The sequence below is a fragment of the Cygnus atratus genome, chromosome 5 (assembly GCF_013377495.2).
Source record: "Cygnus atratus isolate AKBS03 ecotype Queensland, Australia chromosome 5, CAtr_DNAZoo_HiC_assembly, whole genome shotgun sequence".
NCBI classification, from domain to species: domain Eukaryota; kingdom Metazoa; phylum Chordata; class Aves; order Anseriformes; family Anatidae; genus Cygnus; species Cygnus atratus.
The window spans coordinates 38121103-38147635 of record NC_066366.1 but is presented as its reverse complement, the minus strand read 5'-3'; the positions used below and the strand labels follow the sequence as shown (position 1 = coordinate 38147635).

Below are 26533 nucleotides of genomic sequence, written 5' to 3'. Positions count from 1 at the left end.
GGCTCTCATTCATGTTAATTCTATTACGTATTTTCTTTTTAAAAACTGTCCTGAAATATGTTTATGAGGCTTGAAAATTATTAGGGAAACCAATTATTTTCTGCAGCATCCTATTCTTGTGATAAATGTGTCATAATGTTAGACTTCCTCTGTGGCAGCCTGGGTATCACCTCATGCTTTGAAGCGTGCTCATATGGGGGTAAGAGAGGTGGGTGAAAGTGCAAATTCCCATTTATGTGTAAATATGAACCTCTTTGCTCCTTGGTTAGCATTGGTTCTACCTGGTATACCTCAGTAGCTCCACCTTTGTCTTAAAGGTAACCAAATTGAGTTTAGATTTCCCAATCACACCCCTATTTCCCCATCTTCAAGAGCTGAGTCCCCGCATTCGGCAGCAGCTCAGGACCGAGTCCTTGAACCACAAGGCAGGGCTCCAGGTGCCAGTACGTGAGTGCAGACGTGGCAAGGATGCAGCGGAGGCTCGGCTGTAGCAGAGCACTCTTGTGTGGGGAGGTTCTGACCTGGGGCTCTTCTCCTGGCTGTGAAGAGGAGGATTAGCGGAAGAGCAGAGTTGATGAATTGAAATCAGTTATATTTAAATCAAGGTGATTTAAGTAGCAGCTTTTTATTATTGTTTAAATCAGCAAGGACAAAAGCTTGATTTCGTTTATGGATTCCATTTTTATTTGTCATTTGTAGGTTTTCTCTCTTTCCCTAATGAAAGGTTAATTTTCAAGTTGGTGGCTGTCTAGGTATGTTGATATGCAAAGAAAAAAAAATCTCTATACAAAATTCAGTATTCTTTTTCTGTGGTTAGGAAGACATTCTCTACAAGTGTCCATTCACTGACACTATAATGTAGTTAATGCGCAATTGTTTGCATGCTTTTTTAAAAGAGTTTTTCATTATAGATCAACTGCTGTTTTCTACTCGCTGTAGATGGACACACATTCTTTATTGGTTAATTTGCATGAACATCTCTTTGGATTGGAAATTCAAGTGGCATCAAATTGATACGAAAGCTTAAGAGCCATTGTTTATTATCCAACTGTGATTGTTCCATTTCGGAATAAACATAAAAGGAAGGAAAACAAAACTGCTTGTTTTAAACAGTTATGCCAGCGTGTCAGGTACCTGTAGCCAGACACCTTGCGTCCAGGGGTGTTTCAGTTCTTTATTTCAGGCATCTTCATGTAGTTGTTAGTACGATTTACAGCTGATGGTGTCGTCAGAGGGAATCCTTCTTCATTTTTGACAGTTTAAGCACACAGGACACAGACGTGCCTTAATTCCCTTTAATCTGAGCAGAGGAGAGCACCTCTTGCTCTTTCTCAGCTCTGCTGTACTCAGCTGCGACCGTGCTCGGCCTTAGTTTAGACAAACGCTGTGTGAGAAGCAAGACTGCGCTTCTGTCGCCTGGAGCCTGCTGGGGCTTCTGTCCTGGGGAAGGGAACGGATCTGGTGCTAAGGACTCTACAAGTCGTGTACCTGCAAGTATAAATGGTCCCTCAGGAAACTTTATACAAAAAACTTTATACATGGCCTCCTGCAGCTGAAGTCTGGGGGGTTAAATCTGTTCCACGCTGTACCATTGTTAAGGTTCAAATTATGTTACAGATGTGCTTTCAGGCCCGTGTTTCTCTTGTCTGTAGCCAGTAGTTGTGGTGGTTTTACTCGGGTGGGCGGCCGAGCTCCACCACAACTGCTCTCTCACGCCCCCTCCTCAAAGAGGAACGGGGAGAAAATACAATGAAAAGGGCTCAAGGGTTGAGATAAGGATGAGGAGATCACACAGTAATTATTGTGACGGGCAAAACAGACTCAGCATAGGGAGATAGTGAGATTTATTGCCTGTTACTAACAAGCTAGAGAAACAAAGGAAAGAAACCAAAAGCACCTTCCCCCCATTCACCCTCTTCCACCTCCTCCCCCTGAGCAGCGCAGGGGAACGGGGGAATGGGGGTTATGGTCAGTCTATAGCGCTTCTTTGCCGCGGCTCCTTCTCGGTCACTCTCATCCCCTGTGCTGTGGGGTCCCTCCCACGGGATGCAGTCCTTGCTGAACTGATCCGGCGTGGGCTGCCCACAGGCAGCAGCTCTTCAAGAACTGCTCCAGATATGGGTCCGTACCCCGGGGTCCATCCCTCAGGAGCGAACTGCTCCAACCTGGATCCCCCACAGGCAGCAGCTCCTGCCAGGTCACCTGCTCCTGCGTGGTCTCCTCTCCACGGGCTACAGGTCCGGCCTGGAATCTGCTCTGGCAGGGGTCTTCTACAGGCCGCAGTCTCCGTCGGTGCAGGTCCACCTGCTCCACCGTGGTCTCCTCCACGGGCTGCAGGGTGGAACCCTGTTCCACCGTGGTACTCCATGGGCTGCAGGGGGACAGCCTGCTTCACCATGGTCCTCACCACAGGCCGCAGGGGACTTCTGCTCCGGCACCTGGAGCACCTCTCCCCCTCCTTCTTCACTGACCTTGGCGCCTGCAAGGCTGTTCCTCACTCCTCTCACTCTCCCAGCTGCTGTGTGGCACAGCGTTTTTTTCCCTGTCTTAAATCTGCTTTCACAGAGGTGCAAACAACATCACTTATTGGCTCGGCTCTGGTCAGCAATGGGGCCCTTACCAAACAGCTTCTAGATCCTTCTAGATCCTTCTCACAGAAGCCACTTCTATGGCCCCCTGCTACCAAAACCTTGCCACGTAAACCCACTACTACATGTCTACCTCAAAAGGACATGTTGTGGACCTGGGGTGGGTCTCAGGAAGCAGATCCTCTGTTTATGGCTGTGCAGTTACACCATTTTGTGACGTTACGCAAGTCACTCCAGCTTGCAGTGCTTCCCATCCTGTGCTTTTCTGTCCAGCTGAACCACGGGCAGTGTTTTGCAGCTGAGTTACCAGCATCAGACTTCCCAGCTCTGTTTGGAGACTGATGCTTTCGTTCGTTTGTCCTTTGCTAGAGTTCTCAATTCTCTTTTAAAGGTCTTTTTCAGTCCTTTCCATGTTGTGTTTCTTTTTTAATTATTCCCATAATAACGTTTGGACTACAACCTCTAGCCTTTAGTATCTAGAGCACAGAGGGTCACAGAGAAATAATGTTCCTGCTGGATGCCTGCCCTGCCAGATGAATGCTGTACAACCGATGATGATTCCCTTGCTCAGGGAGAGACTCTCACATCCCCTACCCTATGCAACTTGCTGTAGCCTTGAGGTGCGAGAGGCCTGACCTGCAGTACAAGTGAGGAATAGCATGGCACTTCCTACTCATTTAGGAGGCTCATAACATAAAGCCAAAGTGTGTAATGTTCCTAAGCGCCAGACGATATTTTCTGTTTTCTTTGCAGGCAGGATCCCTTAAGGCCAGTGTTTTTGCAGAAAGTGATCCATGATTTGTCTAATGTCATTATTGCCGGTAGTGTACACTATTGTCTTGGTGTGTTTATCCCCTGTGTACGTCGGGATGCTGAACAGGCACAGCAATCTCAATTTTGTGAGCCGCCTCCTCTTCTGAGCGTGAGTGGCTCTGAGTCAACAGCGAGCTTCTCTGTGGCTCTTGCTTGAGCCTGAGCTGTGCTGTGCAGCCTCCTCAGAGGGGCTGGCAGGGCCGCGGCTCGTCTCTGGCAGTAGGATTTGGAGGATCCCAAGGAAGTCGGTGGCCTCACAGCAGTGTGCTTGTGGGGAGAACCAGATCCTCATCTGGGAATGTCATTCCTGAGGGTTGGGGTTTTTAACTTTCCCTAGACTTTGTAGCTTGTATGGAGAAGATGCTTACTGGTCTTTTGCTTCTTTCTATCTACTTATCCAGGCTTACAGCTTGTCCTTCTGCTTAAGCTGATTTTTTGGATTGAATCTTCTTGAGTCTTCTGGCACTTCGTTGTAACTCTGTGGGGCCATGAAATAGAAACAGAATAGTAAGCATCAGGGAAAAACCCTGGGGATGAGATTCTCTGTTGACATCTAGATCAGCTCATTCACTCTTTATCCATCTTTATTGTAGCTTTGGCCTTGAACTAGTGTTTGTGTGGAGTGAAATTTCGGGATGGTTTGCTGATACCAAGAAATTACCAGTCTGAGTAAAGGCAGAACCCATTCCTGTGTCGGGAAGTGGAGCAGTAACAGGCCCTGTAGATTTGAGAACAACAATCCCTGCAGGTTTGTTTTGCCTTAGTGGTGGTAGTATAACATGGTAACAGTTGAGAACATCTGGCATAGCTGTGAGCTCTTCTACAGCCAGATCTTTCAGCTTTCCTCATTCTCTGCAGCAGCACCATTAGAGGAAGCAAGGTCTGCATAGCTGTAGTTTGCTGATGAACAAACTCATCTGCAGATTGCTTAAACAGGTGAGTCTGTACAGATTTCGTTGTTCACCATCCCCTCCAGTGAATTCTTCCAGAAGAGAGAAATTCACTGTGGGATCTCCCACCAACCCAGGTAGGGGTTGTTGCATAGAAATCCTGGAACAGGAGCATGACACAAAGATGTGTTTTGGCAGTGCAGTTCTCATGCCACTGTCCTCTTATAATCGACGGCTCCTGCCTGAGTTGGAAATTGCACTGTATTTCAGGACATACTTAGCCACAGCTGCTCCGGTACGAATATCCAAGTGATGAAGCTGTGTATCAGAAGGTGGGTTGGGGTGTGCATGTTTGTGTTTATCCAGCCACCTTTCTTTTGAAAGGAAATTAAATTCACTTTATTTTCTTTCTTCTTTGTGGAGGCACAGCTGAGCTTTCTCTCTAGGTATTACATTGTTTCTCATAAACCTTACCTTAAATTAACGAGGAGCTTGGGCCTTTTCTGTACAGGTGTATTGAATATGACCCCCCGCTTTCCTCTCTCGGTAAGGAACACAGCGAACTGGTTGTAGTGAAGTTTGTACTACATGAGCAGGCAGCTCCTGTTCTCTGTGTAGAAATCGATAAATGCTTTCAGCTCCATGCTGTGACCTGAGCCATTAGTCTCACATTAAAGAAAATACTTTTGAAAATTGGGGGTTTTATATGCTTGTTTCTGTTCATTAAAATGATAATAGTCTAATTATTCTGACCTTTAATTCCTTTTGCTTTGACTTTCCTTTTCTTAAGCCAGAGATCAGTTTTCAAGTGGTCTTTCTTCCCATTGTCCTAAGCCAGAGGCTTGGGGTTTCTTTCTCATATTCAGTATAATTAAAAAAAATGTATATGCTAGATTTCCTATACTTTGTACAGAGGAACATCTTAGGAAGTGGGAAAAGCGGTCCATCACAATTGTCATAAGCTCTCTGCTCTCACAGTGTTATACAGCGTGATGCACTCACGCCACTACGGAGGGCAGAAAGCTCTTAAACCGCTTGCTGAAACTGGGACTGCATAGGCCGACGTGTAGGGCTGTAGGAGTCACATTAAAAATCAGAATCTTATGAAGGGGATTTCTTCCACACCCTCTTGGAAGGTCTCAGTATCATTTTGAAAAAGACTGAGGCCTTTTTCTGTATCTGGGAGCCACACACAGAGCAGGGAAGATGAGATGTCCCCACTGTGCTCTTACCCAAATCTGGGCCTGACTCACTTCTTGTACATGATAATGGGGTAGTTAGTGTGTGGTGGGAGAACCCCCCTGAAAATAAATGAAATTACATCAGTGTAAAAGTCTCACTGGCTCAAAGTCTTCCCAAGATAATGAAGCCCTTTCCAGCTCCTTTGGAGGCTGTTGGCTGAGTAAGGAAGAAAGTCCCAAATCGGAGAGGGAAATCCAAGGGAGCTCCGCTTGGAAATCCAAGATCAGCCCCTACTTCTGCTGGGTGCAGAGCAAGTTGTCATTGGGAAAAATTGTCACTGTAAAACCATCTGGAGGGTGCAAGAGCTGCCCAGTCTAGTTCTACCCTGGCTGCATATGAGTCCTATCCCACTGCCCTCAAGAAGCCCTTTGGGAATTTGGGGCAGCGGGAGGTGCTGCATGCGCACAGGACCTGCGTTGGGCGCTGTGTTCATGGCATGGGTGCAGGCAGAGCTAAGCTCCGTCACTTCTTGAGGCACTGGTGAAGCGCAGCACACCGACAGTCAGCGCACAGCCCCGTAGGAACTCGTCAGGGGGTGATTAAGGGATGTCAGAGGGCAGGGTAAGCTGCAGCAGTAGATGAAGTGTTTTGCAGTGAGCCTCATCTTGTGAAGAGCACGACCTCTGTCTTCTGTAGAAAGGCTTTCCTTGCTAGCCCCTCTTTTTAATGAAGTTCTTAATATACACAGAGCCTGGCTGAAACAAGCCCGGCTGCTGGGAGGGTCGGGAGGCCGTCAGGAGGAGGCAAGTGGAGGTAGGATGGAAGGGTGGTGAGGAGAAGGAGATGGGAGAAATGAACGTGGAAAATGGGATTAACATGAGCTAAAAGCACACGTGAGGAACTGTTTTTCCCCTCTTTCTCCTCCTGTCTTTTCTTCCTCACCTCCTCTTGCCCTTCTTGCAGTGTTCCCTCATTATTAGTGCATCAGTCCTGCTCAGTGGATCACTGGATACCGTGGCTCATTACCCAGACGTTACCTAATTCTAGTGACATGTTTCCTAAAGGATATCTTAGGCAGGATAGACAGAGGTCTGCTGGCTTCCTGCTCTACCTGAAAATGGCTGGTTTTGGTCATCTCCTGACAAACGAGTAACGAGGTCTGAAGGGGGGCGTGCGGCTCCGCGTTCCTCAAGGAGGGCTTTGCAAGGAGATGTGCAGCTCTGGCTGCTGGGTCTGCAGACTCAGGGATGGAAAATTATATATATATATTTCCTTTTCTTTCTTTTTCATTTGAAAGCCGGGAAGCCACTCATCTGTGTCCCTGTAGGCAGGGGTGGGGGTGCAACCCCAAGGCTTTCACACGCCCAGGAAGCTGAGGTCCATACCTCGCTGGTGGCAGCAAAGCTTAGTCTTTCGGGTGGGTTTGTATGGGAACAAAGCCTTGAGCTGAAACAGAAGGTCGGCCCACTGGACATCACAAGCTGCTGAGAGCTCCCAGAGGACTTCAGGAGTTTGTTGGGGTTTGGCTGATGAGTAGCAGCATTTTACAAAAGCAGCATGGCTGTGTCCACCAAGCTTTGTATCCTGCTCCCCTGGGGGGCCTCTTCAGTCGTGTGGGTGTGCGTGGCAAGATGGGAAAGGCGGCGTGTCAGAGGGACTCAACAGCCACGTTCTTCACTATATTCAGCGGGCACAAAGAATTTCTGAGAAGTATTGATTTATGAAATATTGTAAGAAAGAGACCAAGATAAAAATCAATAGAGGTGATGTTGGTTCTGTGTGTTTTGATCCTGCTGAGCTCAGAGGATGATCCTACCATAATCTCTGAGGCATACAGTGTAAAACCAGCTCCCGGTGAGCTGCTGTTTATCTATGTATGTGTCTGTGTCTCTTGTTCTCTAGTATCAGGCATGGGGATCCAGTCACATCTGAGCTGATGCGTTGCTCTTGCCCATCTCCGAGTGTAGGCGCGCGTCCCTTGGGCTGCCTGGGCCACACACGTTTGGCAGTGCTTGCAGCTCAGGAGAATAAACCTGGGCTGTAGCAATTCAGTGCACAGCTTCCCTGGGCTCCGAGCTGAGGCGTGTGAATCCCAGCACTGATGAACATCTCCTTCCACGCTCCTGCTGAGCGTTTGAACTTTGGCTTTAGTCCTACTGTAATTACAGTTTATTCAATTTAGAAATGGTTATTGCATGAGCCCTCAGAACAGCCTTTTAGCACTAGAATCTCTCTGTAGAACAGCTCATGGTCAAATTATTTCATTACCAGTGTGGGTAGCTCCATCCTCATCCTTTTAGATTTGTAGACAACCCTATACCTCCTTTCCCCACATGCAATTATAAATTGATACTGTGCAATTTGTGTGTCACTTGATATAAGACTGTTTATTTTAAAGTCAGTAATTAGAGATAACAATTGCTATAGAAAAATAAACATCTGCTCAATGAGAAGACTTGAGTAATTAAGGGCAATTAATGGTTTCCATAAGTAGGATGCTCGGTAACAAAGTCCTTTCCAGTGCAGCCAAGACGAGCATAAGATGCATGTTGTAGGAAACCAGAAAAACAGTGCGCTAGAAAACTTGGGATGTAAAATGGAAACTATTACTAAGAAATAATCTAGAGCTTTCTTTCCAGATTATATTTAAGATGCAATTTTCCTGGGTGTAATATGTAAAACTTGCATAGCATTTTAAACCCCCTCCCCTCACTTCCAACATTCTTTGTAAGGATTAATCAGTTAATCCATTTACAGTCCTTGCAAGGCAAGTAAGTGTCATTATCCGTATTTTACGGCTATGGAAATCGTGTTGCTGTGGGCCACATTTTAATCCGTCTTCCACTGTTGTAGATCTAAAGCAACTTCAGTGCAGTCAGCAGAGTTAGGCACTGTAACTGAACTGATTTACCCTACTTGAAACTAGAGTATTTGAGAAGACAGCTGTTGAGAATAAGGAGCAAGAATATTACTTTAATATTACTATGCTTTACTTGAGTTATTTTAATGCTTTTGTTTGCTTTAAGGATTGATTCTCTAAACTGGCATCCTTGAAGGTCTGCAGATCTTGCAAATATCAGTGCGTGTAGTTTTCAGGTATCTCATAGCTGTAAATAATTCTAAGATTTATAACAGCAACCTCCAATTTGTGGGGATAAATCACATTACTTATGTTAAAAATCATATGTACAAAGCTCATATGCAGCAACTGTGTATGCATACTCAGCTGTTTAAAAAACAGTGTTCTTGGGTTCGTTCAGCCTAAGATTTTTGTTCCTCTTTTAATTCAAATAGTTTGTTACCATACTAGTCTGAGCCCTAATGTAAACCACAAATGCTTGTGTCCTGCAGTGCCTAGATTAATATTTTTTGGGTATTCAGTGACTTGAATTAATTGGCAATTAGCTAGCTCACGTTAGGAGTAATACTTCTCTCTAGACATTCCATCCATTGCTCATCCAGCCAAAAGAGATACTACCGGCCAGACCGGGGCTTTCCGCTTTGCTTTTTTTAAGGAGACGTTTTTTGACACTGTGCTTTGTCATAAAATGAACAAGTGACAGGAGACATGCAGAGGATCTTCTGAAATCAGGGACTGGTTTCCCTATGGCAGAAATTTACCGATACTTCCAGACAGGGCTTAGGGTTGGTTTAATTTCAAATGAAAATGAAAGGCCTCCATTTGCCAATGGAAAAATCACATTTATTAAATGTAGCAAATGTAAGTAATAATTTATTCCACTTGTTGAAGTAACTACAGGCCTTATGGTTAAAAAAGTGTTACTTTTGTTTAACACTTCTAAAAAATTGTGGGAGCATTATTTGTTAACACGGAGCATACCACAAGCTTTCCTGTGCTCTTCTTCCTTGTAAGCCATCTTTCCCGTGTGCCATCTGGAGTTCCTGTTGCTCGTTGGTTAAAACCTGTGACTTTTAATTATAAATGAAAGGCCAGTGTTAGCTTACGCATCCCCTTGCTTTTCAGTGTGTTCATTTTTCCTTCTTGACTCCCCAGCCTGAAATTACGGAGCTGTTTGGGTGCAGTTCAGTGGCTAAGATCAAAAGCAGCCCAGTGTTCGCAGCTGGTAAGAAGTGGCAGCCCGTTTGAGAGCCCCAGGGTGTCAGTGCCCAGAGCTGCTTGTGGATGCAGAGCTGCAGTCCGCCAGGAGGAGCGAGTGCCTGGCAGCTACATGGGGCGCTGGGGAAACATCCGTCTGCAAGCGCTCCATTCCCCCAGTTTCTCAGATTTCCTGCCAGGACAGACCAGAGTTGGCTTTTACAGTTGTGAAGATTACTCACCTGCATTTGAGGGTTAATCGCGTCTGAAGCAGACAAGTTCAAACTCTGTTTGTTGCCTTGGTAGCCTTGCCTTGAGCCAAGCCAAGGCGAAATGCCCTCTTAGCGGCAGCCTTGGTTCTTCTCCTTTGGGGACCACACAGGAACTTCTGCCGGGCCAAACATACAGATAAGCTGTACAAGTAAGCACCTAACATATTGACACACTGGTGCTGGGGGTTCACTGTAGACCTGAGGTGCTCATTAGCAGCAGCGTATGCAGCCAAAGGTGAACTGGAAGACCACCAGCCCCTACCAGAGCCCTACAAACAGTACCTTAGCCACTTGTTTCTGAGCATGTGTTCTGCTATTTCCATTTCAGTAATAGCTCAGCAGTTTACTCATGTGGTTGCTTCTTATTCTCTCTAAGGATCTGTCATTGTACTGATATATAATACATCGTGAATGTTTTATGTTTTGTATGCCAGTAAAGAGCCATGCTGACCATCAGGAGCTCACAGGAGTCACAGACACACAGACACAGATTTCTAGGTTGGAAGAGACCTCAAGATCATCGAGTCCAACCTCCGACCTAACACTAAGTACTCCACTAAACCATATCACTAAGCTCTACATCTAAACGTCTTTTAAAGACCTCCAGGGATGGCGACTCCACCACCTCCCTGGGCAGCCCGTTCCAATGCTTAATGACCCTTTCGGTAAAGAAGTACTTCCTAACATCCAACCTAAAACTCCCCTGTCGCAACTTTCGCCCATTCCCCCTCGTCCTGTCACCAGGCACGTGGGAGAACAGACCAACCCCCACCTCACTACAGCTTCCTTTAAGGTAACTGTAGAGAGCGATAAGGTCGCCCCTGAGCCTCCTCTTCTCCAGGCTGAACAAGCCCAGCTCCCTCAGCCGCTCCTCGTAAGACTTGTTCTCCAGACCCCTCACCAGCTTGGTCGCCCTTCTCTGGACTCGCTCGAGCACGTCCATGTCCTTCCTGTAGCGAGGGGCCCAAAACTGAACACAGTACTCGAGGTGCGGCCTCACCAGAGCCGAGTACAGGGGGACAATCACCTCCCTAGACCTGCTGGCCACACTGCTTCTTATACAGGCCAGGATGCTGTTGGCCTTCTTGGCCACCTGAGCACACTGCTGGCTCATATTCAGCCGACTATCAACCAATACTCCCAGGTCCTTCTCGGCCAGGCAGCTTTCCAACCACTCATCTCCCAGCCTGTAGCTCTGCTTGGGGTTGTTGCGCCCCAGGTGCAGGACCCGGCACTTGGCCTTGTTGAACTTCATACAGTTGACCTCAGCCCATCGCTCCAGCCTATCCAGATCCTCCTGCAGAGCCTTCCTGCCCTCGAGCAGATCGACACACGCACTTAGCTTGGTGTCATAAAAAGAAAAAAAACTACCACAAATTATGCAGTCGAGTTTCCCGCATTTGGGGAAATCGCGGGGGTCAGCACACCCGGAGTGCAGGGGATGAGCCTCGCCCTGGGAAAACCACCTGCCTGATCATGGTGTCTCCCCTGCCAGGTAAGAGTCAGATGCCTGTAAGTCATCTCTGAGTTGTAACTCCGTAGGCTGGAATTGCCAGGACCAAAGCTGAAGTCCAGAATACAAGTCCTTCGTTGCCCCAGCTCACTTAGGATTTTCTCCTAGTACTAGTAGGACATTCTCCTATAGGTGGGCTACTGTCAGGGTTTTATTTTGCTAGGGTGGCATGCAGATGTCGAAGGCGGGGAAGGCGGGGAGGCACAGCAGAGCGACAGGTTTTATTTTTATCCAAAAATTGCATTCACTGAATTTACTGCTGTGAAAAGTGCTGTCTTGGGCTGTTCAGAAGGTTGTCTCAGAGTTATCTCCACAAAACAGATAATGGTGACAGTATATTTTTTTCTCACTTTTTAATGTATGTATTAAGAAAAGAGGAAAAATGCATTAGATCTGACAGGCATTTTCTAATTTTGTTCTCTGGTACACTGGTGTAAATCAGAAATGACTTCCTGAGGTTTGTGGAATTAATTCAATCTAAAATCATTGTGATAGTATCAGTGTAATTTTGTGAGGTGTGTAAGGCCTTCTAATTGTCGATTTACGTCATTATCAGAGTAAACAGAACGGTTTAATCTTAATTTCTCAGTTTCTGTGGTAGGTGAGTAGCTGAAGGGATGCTGTGAAGATCACCTGTGCGATATGATGGTGTCCCAGGAGTTGGTGGTGTCTTTGGCTTCAGTGACTCAATGGCAGGATGCTGCAGCGAGGACAAAGGAAAAAGTAGTTTACAGATCAGCCAGGTGCAGTGGGACAGATGTCTTGACTTGGGAGGAACAACATTTAAAATCAAGTCTTGAAATGTGAGGTTCCATTTTCTTTGGGGGAAGAGAAAGTAGCTGTTCGCCACCTTTATTGAACTCTTAAAATAATGAGTCTGCCGCATGTTACAATGCAGCACCATGTCACATATCCTGGGAGTCTGCATATAAATGACTGAGCTAGAACTCCTGCAAAGATTTGGCAATGTAAGGGGAGGGAGTTCAGAGTGATGCAAAGAGCGTGATGCAGAGCTGTGATTTGTGTTGGAAGAAAGCAGTAGGCACGGGTTGAAGCCGTGCGCTTACACCAAAGAAGTGCCAGGCAGGCACTGTCCAAACACAGAGCAAAGCCAAAGAGAAGCAGAAGTGAGGCTGCAGAGGCTGGGAATGGTGAACACAGAGCCCGTGGTGCTACAGGTAATAAAATAAATGTACTGAGTGGACAAAATTCAGGCGTAAGAGTGAGGATTTGCTGGACATCATGGCATCTTCCCCCAGCTGTGCTCCCCTGCTGCTCGAGGCAGAGGACAGCCCGTTGCCACGCGCAGTTTCAGATGGAGCTGTCAGCGCATTGCGTTCTTAATTTTTGTGACTCGGTTGTGTCATGGCTGAAAGTGAGGGTGTCAGCACTTAACCAGATGAGACTGAAGGATTACGTGACTGGAAATATCCAGAAAACTTGAGTGCACCGTAAAAGAGAGATGACTGGAAGTGAGTTGGTAGGTTATTTCTCAGCATAATAACCCGTGCTTAATTGTTCAGCATCTGTCATTAACCGTGCAGCAAAAAGATGAACAAATATCTGTAGGAGATTGCTAGAGCCCCTGATGAAACTCCAGTTCACCTCTCTGGGGACAGCTTGAAGTAAGGCAGTGGTCTTTGTGTTTCATCCCTCGAAGAGAAAGCGTGAAGTCCTGTGGTTGTCATTTCTCTGGCCTGCAAATCTGTTGTGCTCACTTTGCAGATAAAGCAACACTTTTGGCTTTGGCGTTTGGGACAGGGAATGAGGTCAGGATCTTAAAAGGCACCCAACGCAGGAGCTGCAGGTTGAGCTGGACTTTTTCTTACTGCTCATAAATGCTCTGCGAAGCCCTGCAGGTCTTAGTGCCACCAGGGAGGTGCCATTTCTTCCTCAGGTTATAACTGAGTTAAGCCAAATGCCAGCTTGGCACATTGCGTGTGGAGTGGGACGGAGTCCAGCCTGTTAGGTGGTGTGCTGCGTGCGCACATTTGACGGGAGTAAAAGCTGAAGCAAACAGATCTCACTTGAATAGGCCAGCAAAGTAAAATTTTTCAGGGCAGAAATTTTGTTAATGGAGATAGAGTTCAGAGCTCGGGAGACTATGTTTAACTCACTCATGGGAGATCTCTTGATGTACTTTAATGCGAGTCAGCAGATTCAGATCAAAATTCTGCAGACGGTAATACTTTATGTTACTTACCTCTTTCTTTTAATTCTTGGAGTTTTATTCCACATTTCTGATAGCTCAGACATCCTGATCCTAATGGGAATACTGGTATCCTTTTGCAAATATAACCATTTAGCTGCACTCCTGTGTGAGGATGTAGATATTAACAAGGATATAGTAAATAGTAACAAATAAGAACAACTTAGTATTGTATCAGCACATACTGATGTTCCTCCATTCCTGTGTGGCATTCATCATGGTGTTAACCTTATACAGCAGGATAAGTTTAAAATAGGAGGAGAAAACTCAATTAAGTACCTGATTAAGTTTTTATTATGAACCTGAAAGCTTTGAAAGGGGCTGGAAGAAATGTAGTGACCATGTCTACGCTGCAGCCATTTGACCATCCAGTCTGGTGGATTTCTGAGCTTTCAGTGATGTCAGGTGTTGGCAGAAGCCCCCAGCCTAGTGCAGTTAAATTGGCAGAAGTTTACTTCTTACCGATAGAACAGCATTTCAGCAACAATACAGCTTTGGTGGGAGAAATTGCAGTGGCGTTAAGGATGCTGGCAGCTTCACTGCCAGGTGGTCACAGTGTGGGCTGCGGGGTCTTCATTACTCACAAGATTTCATCTGACAGGAGGAGGGGCTAATGGAAATTTGTTTGCATATGGAAATTTGTTTGCATACCCAGCAGCCAACTGCTGGGTAACGTACAAATAGCAAAAACCTCAACAGTTGATAGCTTTAACCAATTGTTTCTTTCTGTTTTGCTGTTTCTCCTGCAGGGCTTGTGAAGTTGGGGGTTCACTGTGTCACATGTCAGAAGGTCGCGATAAAAATTGTCAACAGAGAGAAGCTCAGCGAGTCGGTGCTAATGAAGGTAATTTTCTAATGGGAGATTAAAAAAAAAATAAGTTCTTGGCGCTGTCTTCTGTTCCATGCAAAATTAATATCTTTAATTACGTTTAACAAACATCCCTGTCAGTACTAGGATTATGCAGAGCATAATAACAATAATTCAGTTATGGGGGAGGCGAGAGCAGCTGAAATTAAACGGGAGCACTCCTGTGCTTTGAGAACAAAATTAATGGTCAGCTGCAGAGTTATTACTTCTCTGCTGGGGCAGCTGTGTGTTGGGCATCGTGAGTTTCACCGCTGGAGCAGGGCAGAGTGGTTGCAGTATGTTGCAGACAGAGGGGTTCACATGTCAGTGGGAAGAGATTTCAGTGAGGTTGGTAAATCTCTTGTTTGTATACTCCTACTGCTCGCTCTTCTGCATGGGTTCGTTATGATCTGATGTGCTGGGGTCCACAATTGTTTTTAAGCTGGCGTAATTCTGTTAACAATCCACAGAGCTGTGGCATTGGAAGCGACCAAAGAGTCTGTCCCAATGACAGTAGTGTTCAGAAGAGCTTAATTCATTTTTTACCTAGTCTTGTGATATACATTTCCTTACACAAATGTCATTGACTGATCTTGGAAACCTAAAAATAATAATAATAATAAAAACCTACTTGCATAAAAGTTTATTCATGTGATTTGGTGACACGAGGGGCTAAATTCAGCTTGTGGGATTGAGCAGAACTGCACTGCAATCAACAGAATTCCATCAAGCTGTCACCTCCAAAAACAACTAATGGATCTGCAGACATCATTGAGGTAACTTCCCTGTGAGCACATGTAGCATATATCTTTACGCTGCCATTTCTTGTATGTACGTGTCTCTGCCAGCTGTTTTCAAGCACTAGTAAGTATGGCGACCTTAAGGAGCAAAAAGAAAAAGGAGATTAAAGGAAGATGCAAACAGTGAATGCTAGGTGTGCAATGTAAGTTTATTTGTTCAAAGAATGATTCTGAAAATTGATACTCAATTGTAATGTGCTCAGACTTATCCTTGTGGAATTTCATTGAAGTATTCCTTCTCCTGCAGCACTGTGGATTCAAACAGTGTTATAGTAGAGACCAGAAATTAGAAAGTGAAATAGATAAGAAAACTGCAACCTTAAAGGGAGATTCACCAGATGAGTGGAACACAATGAAAATGAAAGAAGTGTGTAAATGGTAACATCTGAATGAGACTCTAAAAACTTTGAATATTTTCCAGAGCAACACAGTAGGAATATTTTTTAAAAACATGAGCATTATGTTAGCTGAGAGACACTCTGGCTGGTATCTGTATCAAAGATTTTATTTACCTCATTGATTTTCAGAGTAGGAGGCAAATCACAGAGCATAGCAAAGTGAGCTCTGCTTTCGTTTTGTTGCATTACCTCAGTTGTAGTATGAAATCTGAGTAATGAGGTGATGGCTAGGCCCTTGTTTGCACAGCCACGTGCTGAAGAGTGCCATGTTTTCTGTAAGCCTGTACAACATCCTTCTCAGAGGAAACCATGCGTTGTATCGTGATCCTCATTTTCAGACCATTCATGGTGAGATTTTCTCTTTCAAGGATTCTGTTCTCCATACTAAGGAGGCTGGAACAGCAGATGGGGTTGAAGTGGTTAGCCCAGATCTTGCAGAAACTCGGTAACCAGATGTCTTTTCAGGAACGCCCTGTGTCTGATGGTCAGAGACAGGGCTCGAGACTTCTAAGTGAATTTGGAATTGAACTGTACTGTTAGCCAGCTTAATCCAGCCTGGCTGCTGGGGAAAAATGCTTCAGCTTTCAGCAGTCCCAGCATGACCATCGCCAGGCAGAGGAGTCAGCAGCCGCAGGGGAGCAGCCACCAGGGAAGCCAAGCTGTGGTGGTGTGGTGGCATTCCTGCTTCGCAAATCTTCCCACTCGCTTATCAGCTCCAGTGACTCTTTGCCAGTGGGCTGTGCAGAACAGGCTCTGGAGCCGCATCAAGACCACAGCTACTCTTCCAAGCCAGGCCCAGATTGATGGGTTTTGCTTTAATCCATCCTTGGACAGAAAAACTGGATCTGACAAATCTGCGCACCTGCCGCATGGAGCTGTAAAACCACAGTGCTGTGGCCATTTATCCTAGAGCATAAGGAAGAAGTCTGCTCGGAGTCCTTTCAACATCTAAAATGACAGGCACGAGCACATGCAGCAGGCTGCTTTCTCATGCCATCGTTATGCTATTTTGACTTGCTACTTACAGCCTTCATTTCTCCAGCGTTTTTGCAGCGAGCATTTCTTTTATTCTGTGCAGTCAGGGAACTGTCCCTTCTTTCTGCAGCTGCTCTTCATCTGAGCTGTGCAAAATTGAGAGGCATTTGGTAAAGTGCTTTCTAATCATAACGTAGTAGTATCAATATTTCTGGAGAGAAGAATCTGGAGTTGAAGCAGCTGGTCTCAATTAACGGAACTGCTGCTATGGAGATGATACATGGGTGGGCACGCTGCAGCGCAGGCTGCACTAAATGCATCATCCAAGCTCCCGCTGCCCTATCGGAGGATGGGGCTGCTCGGCGTGCCTGTGAGCTTTCCACTTTGTGGCGCCCTGCCTTGCTAACCGCAGGCTGGGGAGCCGTGTTCCCTCGCCAGCCCCAGCTGGAGCCTGCTTGGGAGCGCCATTTGGGGGCAAAGCTACAAATTTCACAGCTGAGAACAGAAGTCCTGGTTTTGTTCTCGCTCCTGCTTTCATGCAGCTGGTAAATGCTTTGGCTGGGTGTCTTTGGCGGCGTGTTCTTCGTCCCGCTGGGCTGGAGGCCTGCCTCCCGAGGGACCTTGAGCTCACTCCAGCACGAACCCGGAGAAGGGCCTCAGAAGTGAGTGGATTAGAGGGAGCATGTGGAGATTGAGTAGGGTTCATTAATTTCACTGAATTACTTCTGGATCACTGCTTGAGGAGAGAAGGAAATTAAGCCCAGAATACGTGAGCTAAATGTGGCCGTAAAGCAGTAAGTGTTCCTGAACATGCAGCCTCGCTGTTGATGGTTGCATTTGCAGTACCAGCGCGAGCGTTTGGAGTTTATAACTTCAGAATTTAAGACTTAAGGCAAATCTTTCCTCTGATGTGGCAAAAGCTTGCTTGGAAATGTGGAGGAGTCTCGTAAGATGTCCTCGGAGGAGTACTTTCCTCTTTACCACCTCACCAATCCCTCACCAGAATAAGCGAAAAGAAACGCCTCCTCTTTTGGTGATCTGCCTGACGAAATACTCTTCGGAAAGGCAACGGTAGCAGAAGCAATGGGAGCATAAAGGGTGAAGAGTGAGAAGGGGACAGCTGGCCTTAGCCTAATTATTTGCACACGCAGACATCCTGAGAAAGATGCAGATGTCCCAGGCTTGATGACTGGAGCCCGGAGCTCCATATGTGTGCTTTGTGTGTGTGCGCCTTTTGTTCATTCTCACTGAATCATCTGCTCTGGCCTTGAAGCGAGGCAGGTATTTCCAGGCTGGGGGATGGAAAGCGACCCGCTCCCTTCCACGCCTCTCCTGTGGGGCTGGTTTGAATGATGGATGGTGGGTTCGGGGGGTGTTGTAGTGCCCTGTGCTGCCAATGAGCTCTGCTTCCAAAAATCCTAAGTTCTAAGGCAGGGAGGATCATGCAGCCATCAGCATCGGAGACCCCGTATTGCCTGGAGTAGTTGAATGGAGGGACAGGTAGCAGGATGGTTTGTCAGCTTCTTGGAGCAGTCAGGATAACTTAGGAGAGCCCCCGTGTAAATAGGTATGGCTGTGCACAGTCTTTTTGTCATCTTGTGGTTCTTCAAGAGCTTCTATTTCTAAAGCTGGTTGTTTCTTTACTAGCTCATCTGACTTTCTTTCCTTCCTTCTCCATTTTCTTTCAGTTATTTTTGCCTCCTTTTTAGCCCCTTTCATTATTCTATTCTCTCACGTTCAGTGATATTTTTTTTTACTTTCTCTTTTCTCCTTTTGCTGTGGGAAGCCGTGCATTAGCTGCCACTGTTTTGTTACTAAAAATGCTAAAATGCAACCTGGTTGAGGTGTCCATTCTTCAAGGAAAATGTTTTAAAATAGGGCACAGTTCAGGAAAGATGTGAGGGAATAAGTAAACAATCAGAGCTCATGCTTTATGAGACACTCAGAGGATTCAATCTACCTAGTTAATCAATGAGAAGGTTAAGAGAGAACTTAACCACAGTCTGTAAATACTGATAAGGATGATAGGCATTTGGTAATAGAAGATACTGCAGTCCTGGGGGCAGAAAGCTTATTGGAAAGTAATAGTTGGAAGCTGTAGGTAGACAGATTAAAAGTAGAAATGCTCAGCCTACTTGAGCACTGGATGAAATTTATGTTATAAATGCACACACTCACCCTTGCTTTGATTCATCTTCAACCTGGAGAATTACCCCACGTTTGTCTGCTTTCAGTGCTGGAAGAGAAGAGATGAGGAGCGTGCGCGTGTCTGCGTGCGTGTTTGACTCTGTGTAGGTGGTGACCAAGCTGCAGGAATAACTGACACTCATCAAGGAACACGAGCACACAAACACAGCCTCCCCCCTGCCTCTCTGGCCCTGGTTCGTATGCCAGTAGCAACCCATTTAGCACAGCATAGCTTCAAGTGTGAGAGTCTGTCTTCTAGTTCAAAGAGACAAAAAAGCACCTTGCGATCTGAAAACCACAGGCAAATAAAAGGGGCCTGTTTTCCCTGGCTCCCTTCTGCTATAGGGAGTTTGGGACTAGGGATCTGTTACTGAATGTATAATGCAGGATGTTTTGTTTTAAACTGGAGCTGGTGGGGAGCACTGAAAGCCTGTTCACTTGTCATCTGTTTGAGCAGTTAAAGAAGTTGAATAATTGTATTTTCCTTCAGAGAAGAATCATTCTCCGCCTCCACTTTCCACCACACCCACAAGGAGCACAGTTTGAGGTATTCTTTAGGAAGGAAGTTAAACAGGAATCACGAGCACATGATGTACCTGTCACAGGAACAAACCTGTCAAGTGTGCACAGTGCCTTTTGCTTTCTAAAGTTAGTGTGATCAATTGAGGCATTTGGGCGAGCTATAAAAATAATTGGTCCTATTTTTTTCACCCTACTTTTAATTCCACAGACTTTTATTGTGACTGTCTGGCTTAAATCTCTTTTACCAAACAAATTCTATCCACAGCCCCGTGCGTGCAAACACACAGACACAGGCAGTCTAACATCCTCATGCGCTGCCTTGGTCATGCAGCAATAAATGTCCTTCCTAAGCCCCAGCTAGAGCTAGCTGAAACCAAGGAATACTTTTGCCATTGATTTTAGTTGATCATAACCATCATGCATGGGTAGAAAAATAACGACTCTCGGAGGTGAGATGTGTAGATGTGCTTGGCCATCCAGTCCTTATCCACCTGCGAAGCTGCTGTCAGTAATCAGCCTCTAAAAACCCTTTGTGTTCAACTCTCTCTTTAACTGTTACCACTGTAATTGCACTGTGTTTGTATATGTGTATATGTATATGTGTCATACCAGGATAGGTTCGGGTTTTTAGAAACTGCTATATCCTGTTTTCACGACTCTGTCATGCCAGTGTTTGCTCAGTGTCACTGCAAAAGTTTGTCAACAGTTTAGGAGGAGGAAGATGCTGGCATCTCAGTGCTGCAGCACAGCATGTGCTGATTTCATTGAGGACCAAGGGTAACTCAGTACGTGTGGTTTAGGTTGGTCTATGTTTTCTTTTCTGCCTTAAACTCTTTTTCTGGGGTGCAGATGGAAAGACTCCATTTCACATTGGCTTGTATTTCACATTCCAGAATCTTGTCTGGAAACCTTTCAATTATTTTTTCTTTTCTCCTGGAAAGAACCAGAATTACATCAGAAGAGCTCCAGCAGTAATGGGACATCAATCCTCAAGTAGATTGACTGAGACCCGAATTGGCTCAGATGTTTGACTCTGCATCTGTCATCTAGAATAATAAGCACCATAAACATCAATACACTGATCCATCGCACTTACGGGATATAGTCCATCCCTGTTTATAGCAGGCAAGCCATCTCAGCAAAGACTTGGTTCAAAGTTTATCTTAAGATTTTGCTGATACAACTGTGTGGTGCCTTATGGCATCAGGATATCTTAGCTCCATATAGCTGTTAAGAGTTTCCCAACCCAAATAAAATGTGTCATCTATGGGATATTTCAACGAGCACAGCTGTGAGCTAGGGCGTGGCATTGCACTGTCAGTTAGGGGATGTGGACTCTTTTTGTTTGTTCTCCATTTTTATATCCAACATTAAAGTTCTGTTGGTCATTTGTTAAGTGTAAACCGGACCTGTCATGGTCTATCCCTGCAGTTTGTGCTATTTAAATAGTTGGCATGAATTTTGGAAAACTCTGCGAAGGCTCAATCCCAGCACAATTAACTGTTAGTTCCAGAGCTGTCAGCTGGAGCTGGATACAATATGCCATGGGTTTGCTTTGCTGCTCTTAGAGCCTGCTGACCTCTCTAGTGGTAAGTTTTTAGGTAGTTCATCATTTTCTCTCTTACCAACTGCTGTCTTTGAAGTCACTGTTTTGCATCCATGGTGTGCATGCATTTAATATGCAGGTTTGTTCATGAAGAACACTCCCACAGCAATAAAGCCTTGTTTGTATTCCTCTGCTGTCCTCCCATGGATACACGTGCTTCGTATAGAGAGGAGCTGCCCGATGTTTAGTTCAAAGTGGTGTTTCTTCTCCAACTCCAAGAGAATCGTCCAGGTGCATTAATGGTAGGAGAGCTCACGCCTGTGCTCCAGTGGTCCAGCTGCCATGCAGTGCCAGAATTGCAGTCATGGTGTGGTCGATTCTGCTCCGATGTGGGAGAAGCAATCACAGCCTTGTCAGAACATTTGGTGCTCTTGAACTGTACGGTGTAATATACGATGGTGTGCTCTGAGCTGCACAAGGAGGCAGCACCAATGGCTTTGTGCTGTGAGAGCGATAATAGAGATTTTACCTTAATTCTTTACAAACCATAGGGAAGGAAAGAGTGGGTTTAATCTTGAACTTCTGCATCTGTTCCGGTCTCTCAGCGTGTAATGATTGCTCAGTAACATCTCTGTTACATTATCATGCGTTGCCTCTGGTGGAAATAGGGACTTTTGAAAGTGGCAAGAAATTCTGGGGTGCCAAACCAAGTGGCAGGCTGGATTTTTCAAGAATATCCAGTGATAACTTGAAAAAGTCAGACAACCAAACTCCCAGTCCTTTCTGGAAATTTGGCACTGACGCTCCAGCTTCTGCTAAAATTAACATTCAAAATCTTGTTTTGGAATGTTTTGCTAAGGCAGAGGGACAGTTGCGAATTCGTCAACACTCAAGAAGGAAATATGGTCTACGAAATACAGTCACTTGTTTGTGGTTTGGTTCCTGGTATATACCGCAGGCAGAAACATCTTACGTCGCTTGCAGTTCTAGCAACAAGTGCCTCCTCTAATATACATTCAGGAGAGAAGTGGTAAGGAAATGTCACTGTTGCAAGGGGTAACACAACGGAGTGTAACCCTGTAGTTTTACCTACTTTGGGGTTTCCTACCTTATCTTCTGCCTCTCTCAAATGAAGGCCTGTCTATAGTAAATAAATATTAGGAAACTGTTTAATAAAGACAGGAATACACAGTTGCTTCTCAGGTCTGCTCATAAGGAATGCTCCTCTCTTTTAATGGGGTGTGTATTTTAGCTCATTTCTCTACATCCCAAGAACTTTCTGTGCCCTTCTGTACAGCTCTATATAACAAAGTAACCAAGGCTAGAAGATGTAAAATGAAGAAGAGCCACCAGAACATGCAAAAACTGCCACAACAAATGTACAAGGAGATGAAGAATATGAAAATATACTAGTTTTTTCCCTGTTGCATCTGAAGCAGTTTTTCAACAGGTTTGGAATACACACCTACAGTTTTCATGGAAGAATTGCTAGTAAATGACACACTGTGACGTTCTGGAAGTTGTGTTCTGCTGTCTGTCAGGAACCTGTCACCATGGATCTTTGTAACAGACTGGAAGTGAGCAACTATTGCTCTGTGGGCAAAAGGGCAGTATGCCTGTCTAGATTCACGTGTGTGGAGGTGGTCCAGCAGATAGTACCTGCTGAACTAGTACTAGAATATCAATAGAGACAGAATAATTTCCCCCCAGCTGTGAAACACTTTAACATAAAGTTATTTTTTTGAGATTTTTCTTCTTATATTTCCTTCCTAATACCCTGAAATAAATCCCCTCAGTCTAATGTTCTTATCTCTTTTCTTTGATGAATTTTCTCCCTTGACTCCTGCTCCCACAGCTGTCCCTGAATTTCCTTCCTATATCCCTTCTGTTCTTTGTTAACCTCCTGTTGTCCCTTGCTGTCCATGGCAGCACTCTGAAAGCAGAAAGGAAAGACACATGCAGCATGAGAGTGCGTATTACCCTCTAGATATGACGTATTCATTTCATCCTCATTTCCACCTCTTAAATCAATCCCTGATTTATCAAATCCACAAAACAACATTTACTTAGGAACAAGTAAGTAAGATTGCTGGACACAGGGCAGAGTAGTACACAGCTGTCTTCCCAGTCATCTAGGGTCATATTTTCATTTCTTATAGAGGGGTGTAAGTTAAATTTAGCAGTCACAGAAGAACGTGGCTAAAGAAGTACATAGCATAGGAAGGATTAGTTGTGTGTGGATGCCTAAGAGTGCCAAACTCCTTCTGGGCAGCAGAGCAGTGCAAATTTTGGATTTGACTGCTCTGTAGTACCAGAATATCGCAGCTATAAGAGACAAGGCACCTGGGCCCTGTCTAGTAGTCTAGCAGAATAAAAAGATGCATTTCAAGGGTGCTGACATGTAGAAGCTCAGCAACAGCACTGATGAAAGTTGTTTTATTATACTGTTGAGGAGAAAAAGCTACCAGTTACCTGAGGACACAGGATGTGGTCAGTGCTGGCTACAGCTGCTGGCTGCTCAGGTACCAAGGTGACGTGTAGTTTATGGAGCCATCCTGCCACCTGGCAACCTCTCAGTGCATTTTTTGGGCAGATATGAATGATTCAACGTCTCTGTGCATACTTTTGGCTGCAAATGGACCACGATGTAAATTGGACCAGACTGGAGTTGATGACATACTGCTTGAAGAATAGAGGGGATATCAAGGAAGGTGAAATCTAGGATAACCAGACTGTTAGAGTTCCTAAGTAGGGGAGAGAGTGAAATATTGGAGAAATGTGTAAAATCATAGAAATAAGGGTCAGAAGGGACTTGTGAGGGTTTATGTAGTCCATCCTCCCCCTCAAACAAGGGGCATAGGTCAGCCATGGCTTTCTCTGTCTTGGTTTGAAAACCTTAAGGAATTGAGATTCCTTGGCCTCTCTAGATAGCCCGTTCCAGTGCTACATTACAATCCTAGTGATTTTATTTTTCCCCTGGTGTCTAACCTGAACCCTAGTGCAGATGTGTTGAAAGAGATTGGCCAAATATCATGACCAGACTTAGAAGAATGAAATATATATATATAAATTTATATATATATATATATATATCAGCTGTAAGAAAAACAGTCCTTGGAGAACTGCGGAGGCAATACTGGATGCTTCAGCCTCATGGAAGGAACGAGTGAATGAAGGAGCCATGTCAGGAAAATTCAGTGTGAAAAAGGTCAGTAGAAACTAAGCTGATAAGTAAAACTGAGAATCAACGATCAGCAGAGTAGAATCCAAAGAGTGGGGGTCTCAGCAGGTGAAAGTAAACATTACAGCAACAGAATGAAGAGGATTTAGGACTCTGGTTCAAAGGCTGCTGTGCTGAGGGGGCTCTGAGGCTTAAGTATCCTAAATGAACCTATGTAATGATCACATCTTGTTTTGAATGCCAACAAGAGAGCAAATGCATCTCAACAGGCATGCCTTCTTGGAGTCTGCCTGGAGTCTTGAGAACCCAGTGGTCCGTTGGAGGGAACACTGGAAGTGGGCTCATAAATGCACTGGGCTGGAATGAAAGATGTGATTACCGAAATTCTGCAATTTAAGTGTTGGATGTAAATCAAATTTTAAATATAGAGCAAGTTCTGTAAGTAAACTTTGAGAAACAGCTAGCAGCCTGTAGATGAAATAACCAGCATATTGATATACCTTCACTGCCCTTCTAAAGAGGTCTTCGCTATTTCTGACTCTCTCATTTCTCACTCTCTCAAATTGCTGGCTCTCACAGAGGCTTGACCTCCATCCTCTGATATCATCTCTCCAGCTGTCCTTTTCATTACAGTCTCTGTTTCTCTTCCACTTGTTTTGCAGGTGCAGATCCAGTTAGAGATGCTTGGTTTCTCTCCCCTTATTTTTACACATCTTTAGACCAGCAATGCCATTCACATCATCCTCCATTTCTTCCTCCCCGTTGCTATAATTGTCGGCTACTGTTGCAAATACAGTTTTCTTCTCCTGTTTTTATTCAGGGTCTTGTATGTACCTCTCTAGAGAAATACCCCACAGCCATCATCCTTTGCAGCTGCTGCAGTTATAAGCCGTCTGGCAGCTCTGTTGACCATGTCCTCACACCGCAGTCCAGCCTTTTGCTGCGATCTCCTAATATTCCCATATGTCTTAAGAGCTGTTCATCTGCCCAAGTCCCTGTTTTTCAATGGTGCAAAACTAGAGTCTATTTGTTGTGCATTCTTAACCTGAAATAAGATGCCATGCATCCTGCTGTCATGTCTAGTGGTTTCATACCAGCTCTGCAAACTTCAGAATAAATGAATGCAGAGTTTAGCACAGCCTGATCTAAAGAAAATACTGTTAATAGACAGTCAAAATAATCAGCTCCTTTATTTGCGTCTGCAGGTACGAATTTTAAAAGTTATGATATTTAACCAGTATATGTCAGTAGCTTTAGCATTATTCTTATGATAAGGACTGTGAATACCTAGACCCACAGCACACAATGCAATGGGAAAAGTGAGAGACCTGAGCAGAACTGAAGGATTCAGAGCCTGGCAGAAAGTTTAGGTCTAGGTAGATTCAATGCATGTATAGATGTTTAGATATCCAGAGCTTAAGGCCAATACTTAAAGCCTAGTGAAATTAAGAATGTATTTCAGGGGTTTATGGGCCATGCACGTTTACCCAAGAATATGTTTTAATGAGTTAGTCTTGGATACAAGACTCAGGAAGCTAATGATGTAGTAGTGGAATGATCGAGGTTGCTCCCATATGCATCAGAATGTGTTGATGCTGGATGGGAATGTTCTAACTGATTTAGGAGACGGTACAGAACAGGTATTTGTTGCCTGTGAGGAGGTGCCATGTGACATAATTTTGCTAACGAACATGGAAATAATTTTCATTCATTTTCAAGTAAGACTTCTGTGGCTCAAAGTGTGTATAAAACACACTGACCTAAGCTCTTGAGTTATCCTAGGAGGATTTTACTCCTCCTGGATTCTGCAGAAGTGCAGGTATTTCCTACAGGTCTTAATGTGAGCTTTATTTACACTGTTCTGTCCCTGAGGTAAAGCTTGGAGGCTCCCTGATCCTGTTGCTATGAGAAATAGTTTTTACTCATCCATGGCCATTTTTTCTGCACCCATTATATGCATTTTCCAAACCATAACATCCTTCTTCTCAAACAGACGATTTGATTTTCATTTGTTATATTTCTAAGTGATTTCCTGGGGATGGAGGGGATTTTTGTGCATGCACAACAACTGTTAAACTGAGACCTCATTACAGTAACATCAAGTGGCTGGTTTAAACTGCTGACCACCCATCCAACTCATTATGCTAAATGTTCTTTGCTTCTGGGTACCTCCTTCTCTGTGTGTGCCACAGTGATGCAAGAAGAAACGCGGAGTTTTCTGTGAGATCTTGATGTCGCACCCAAAGCACCAAAGGGCATGGACTGTGTGGGTTCGTGAAATTTGTCTCTTCCCGTAGACTTGAGTTCCCCCGAGGGGCCTGCTGGTACAATGCAATCACAAAAATAGATAGATCAGAAAAACGGAGTAGAACAAGAGTAAGCTTTAATCAGTTGTTTGTAAATTCATACGCATACTTTAGAAACTATGCCTTTGTAGAAGCAGCATACAAGTAAAGTGGACAGTGCTTTGCCAAATTATACTGCAGAGCAACACAGACCCAGCCTATTGTACCTCTTGCTATCTATAAAGATTTAATTCCTGGGGAGGGAGTG

General features: G+C 44.9%; 1 protein-coding gene and 1 non-coding gene across 14 annotated transcripts in view; one reads left to right on the top strand and one right to left on the bottom strand.

Annotated features, from left to right (window-relative positions):
* The window catches only part of BRSK2 (BR serine/threonine kinase 2), a 304035-nt gene that overhangs the window by 132874 nt on the left and 144628 nt on the right, over window positions 1-26533 (top strand). For all 13 annotated transcript variants that reach the window (XM_050710756.1, XM_035539109.2, XM_035539111.1 and 10 more), the window contains exon 2: window positions 14274-14368. In XM_050710756.1, coding sequence (XP_050566713.1) covers window positions 14274-14368 — 95 coding nt within the window. The remainder of the gene's footprint in view (window positions 1-14273; window positions 14369-26533) is intronic.
* Window positions 11144-11305, bottom strand: LOC118244869 (U1 spliceosomal RNA). Its single transcript, XR_004777675.2, has one exon. It is a non-coding gene; the product is annotated as a U1 spliceosomal RNA (small nuclear RNA).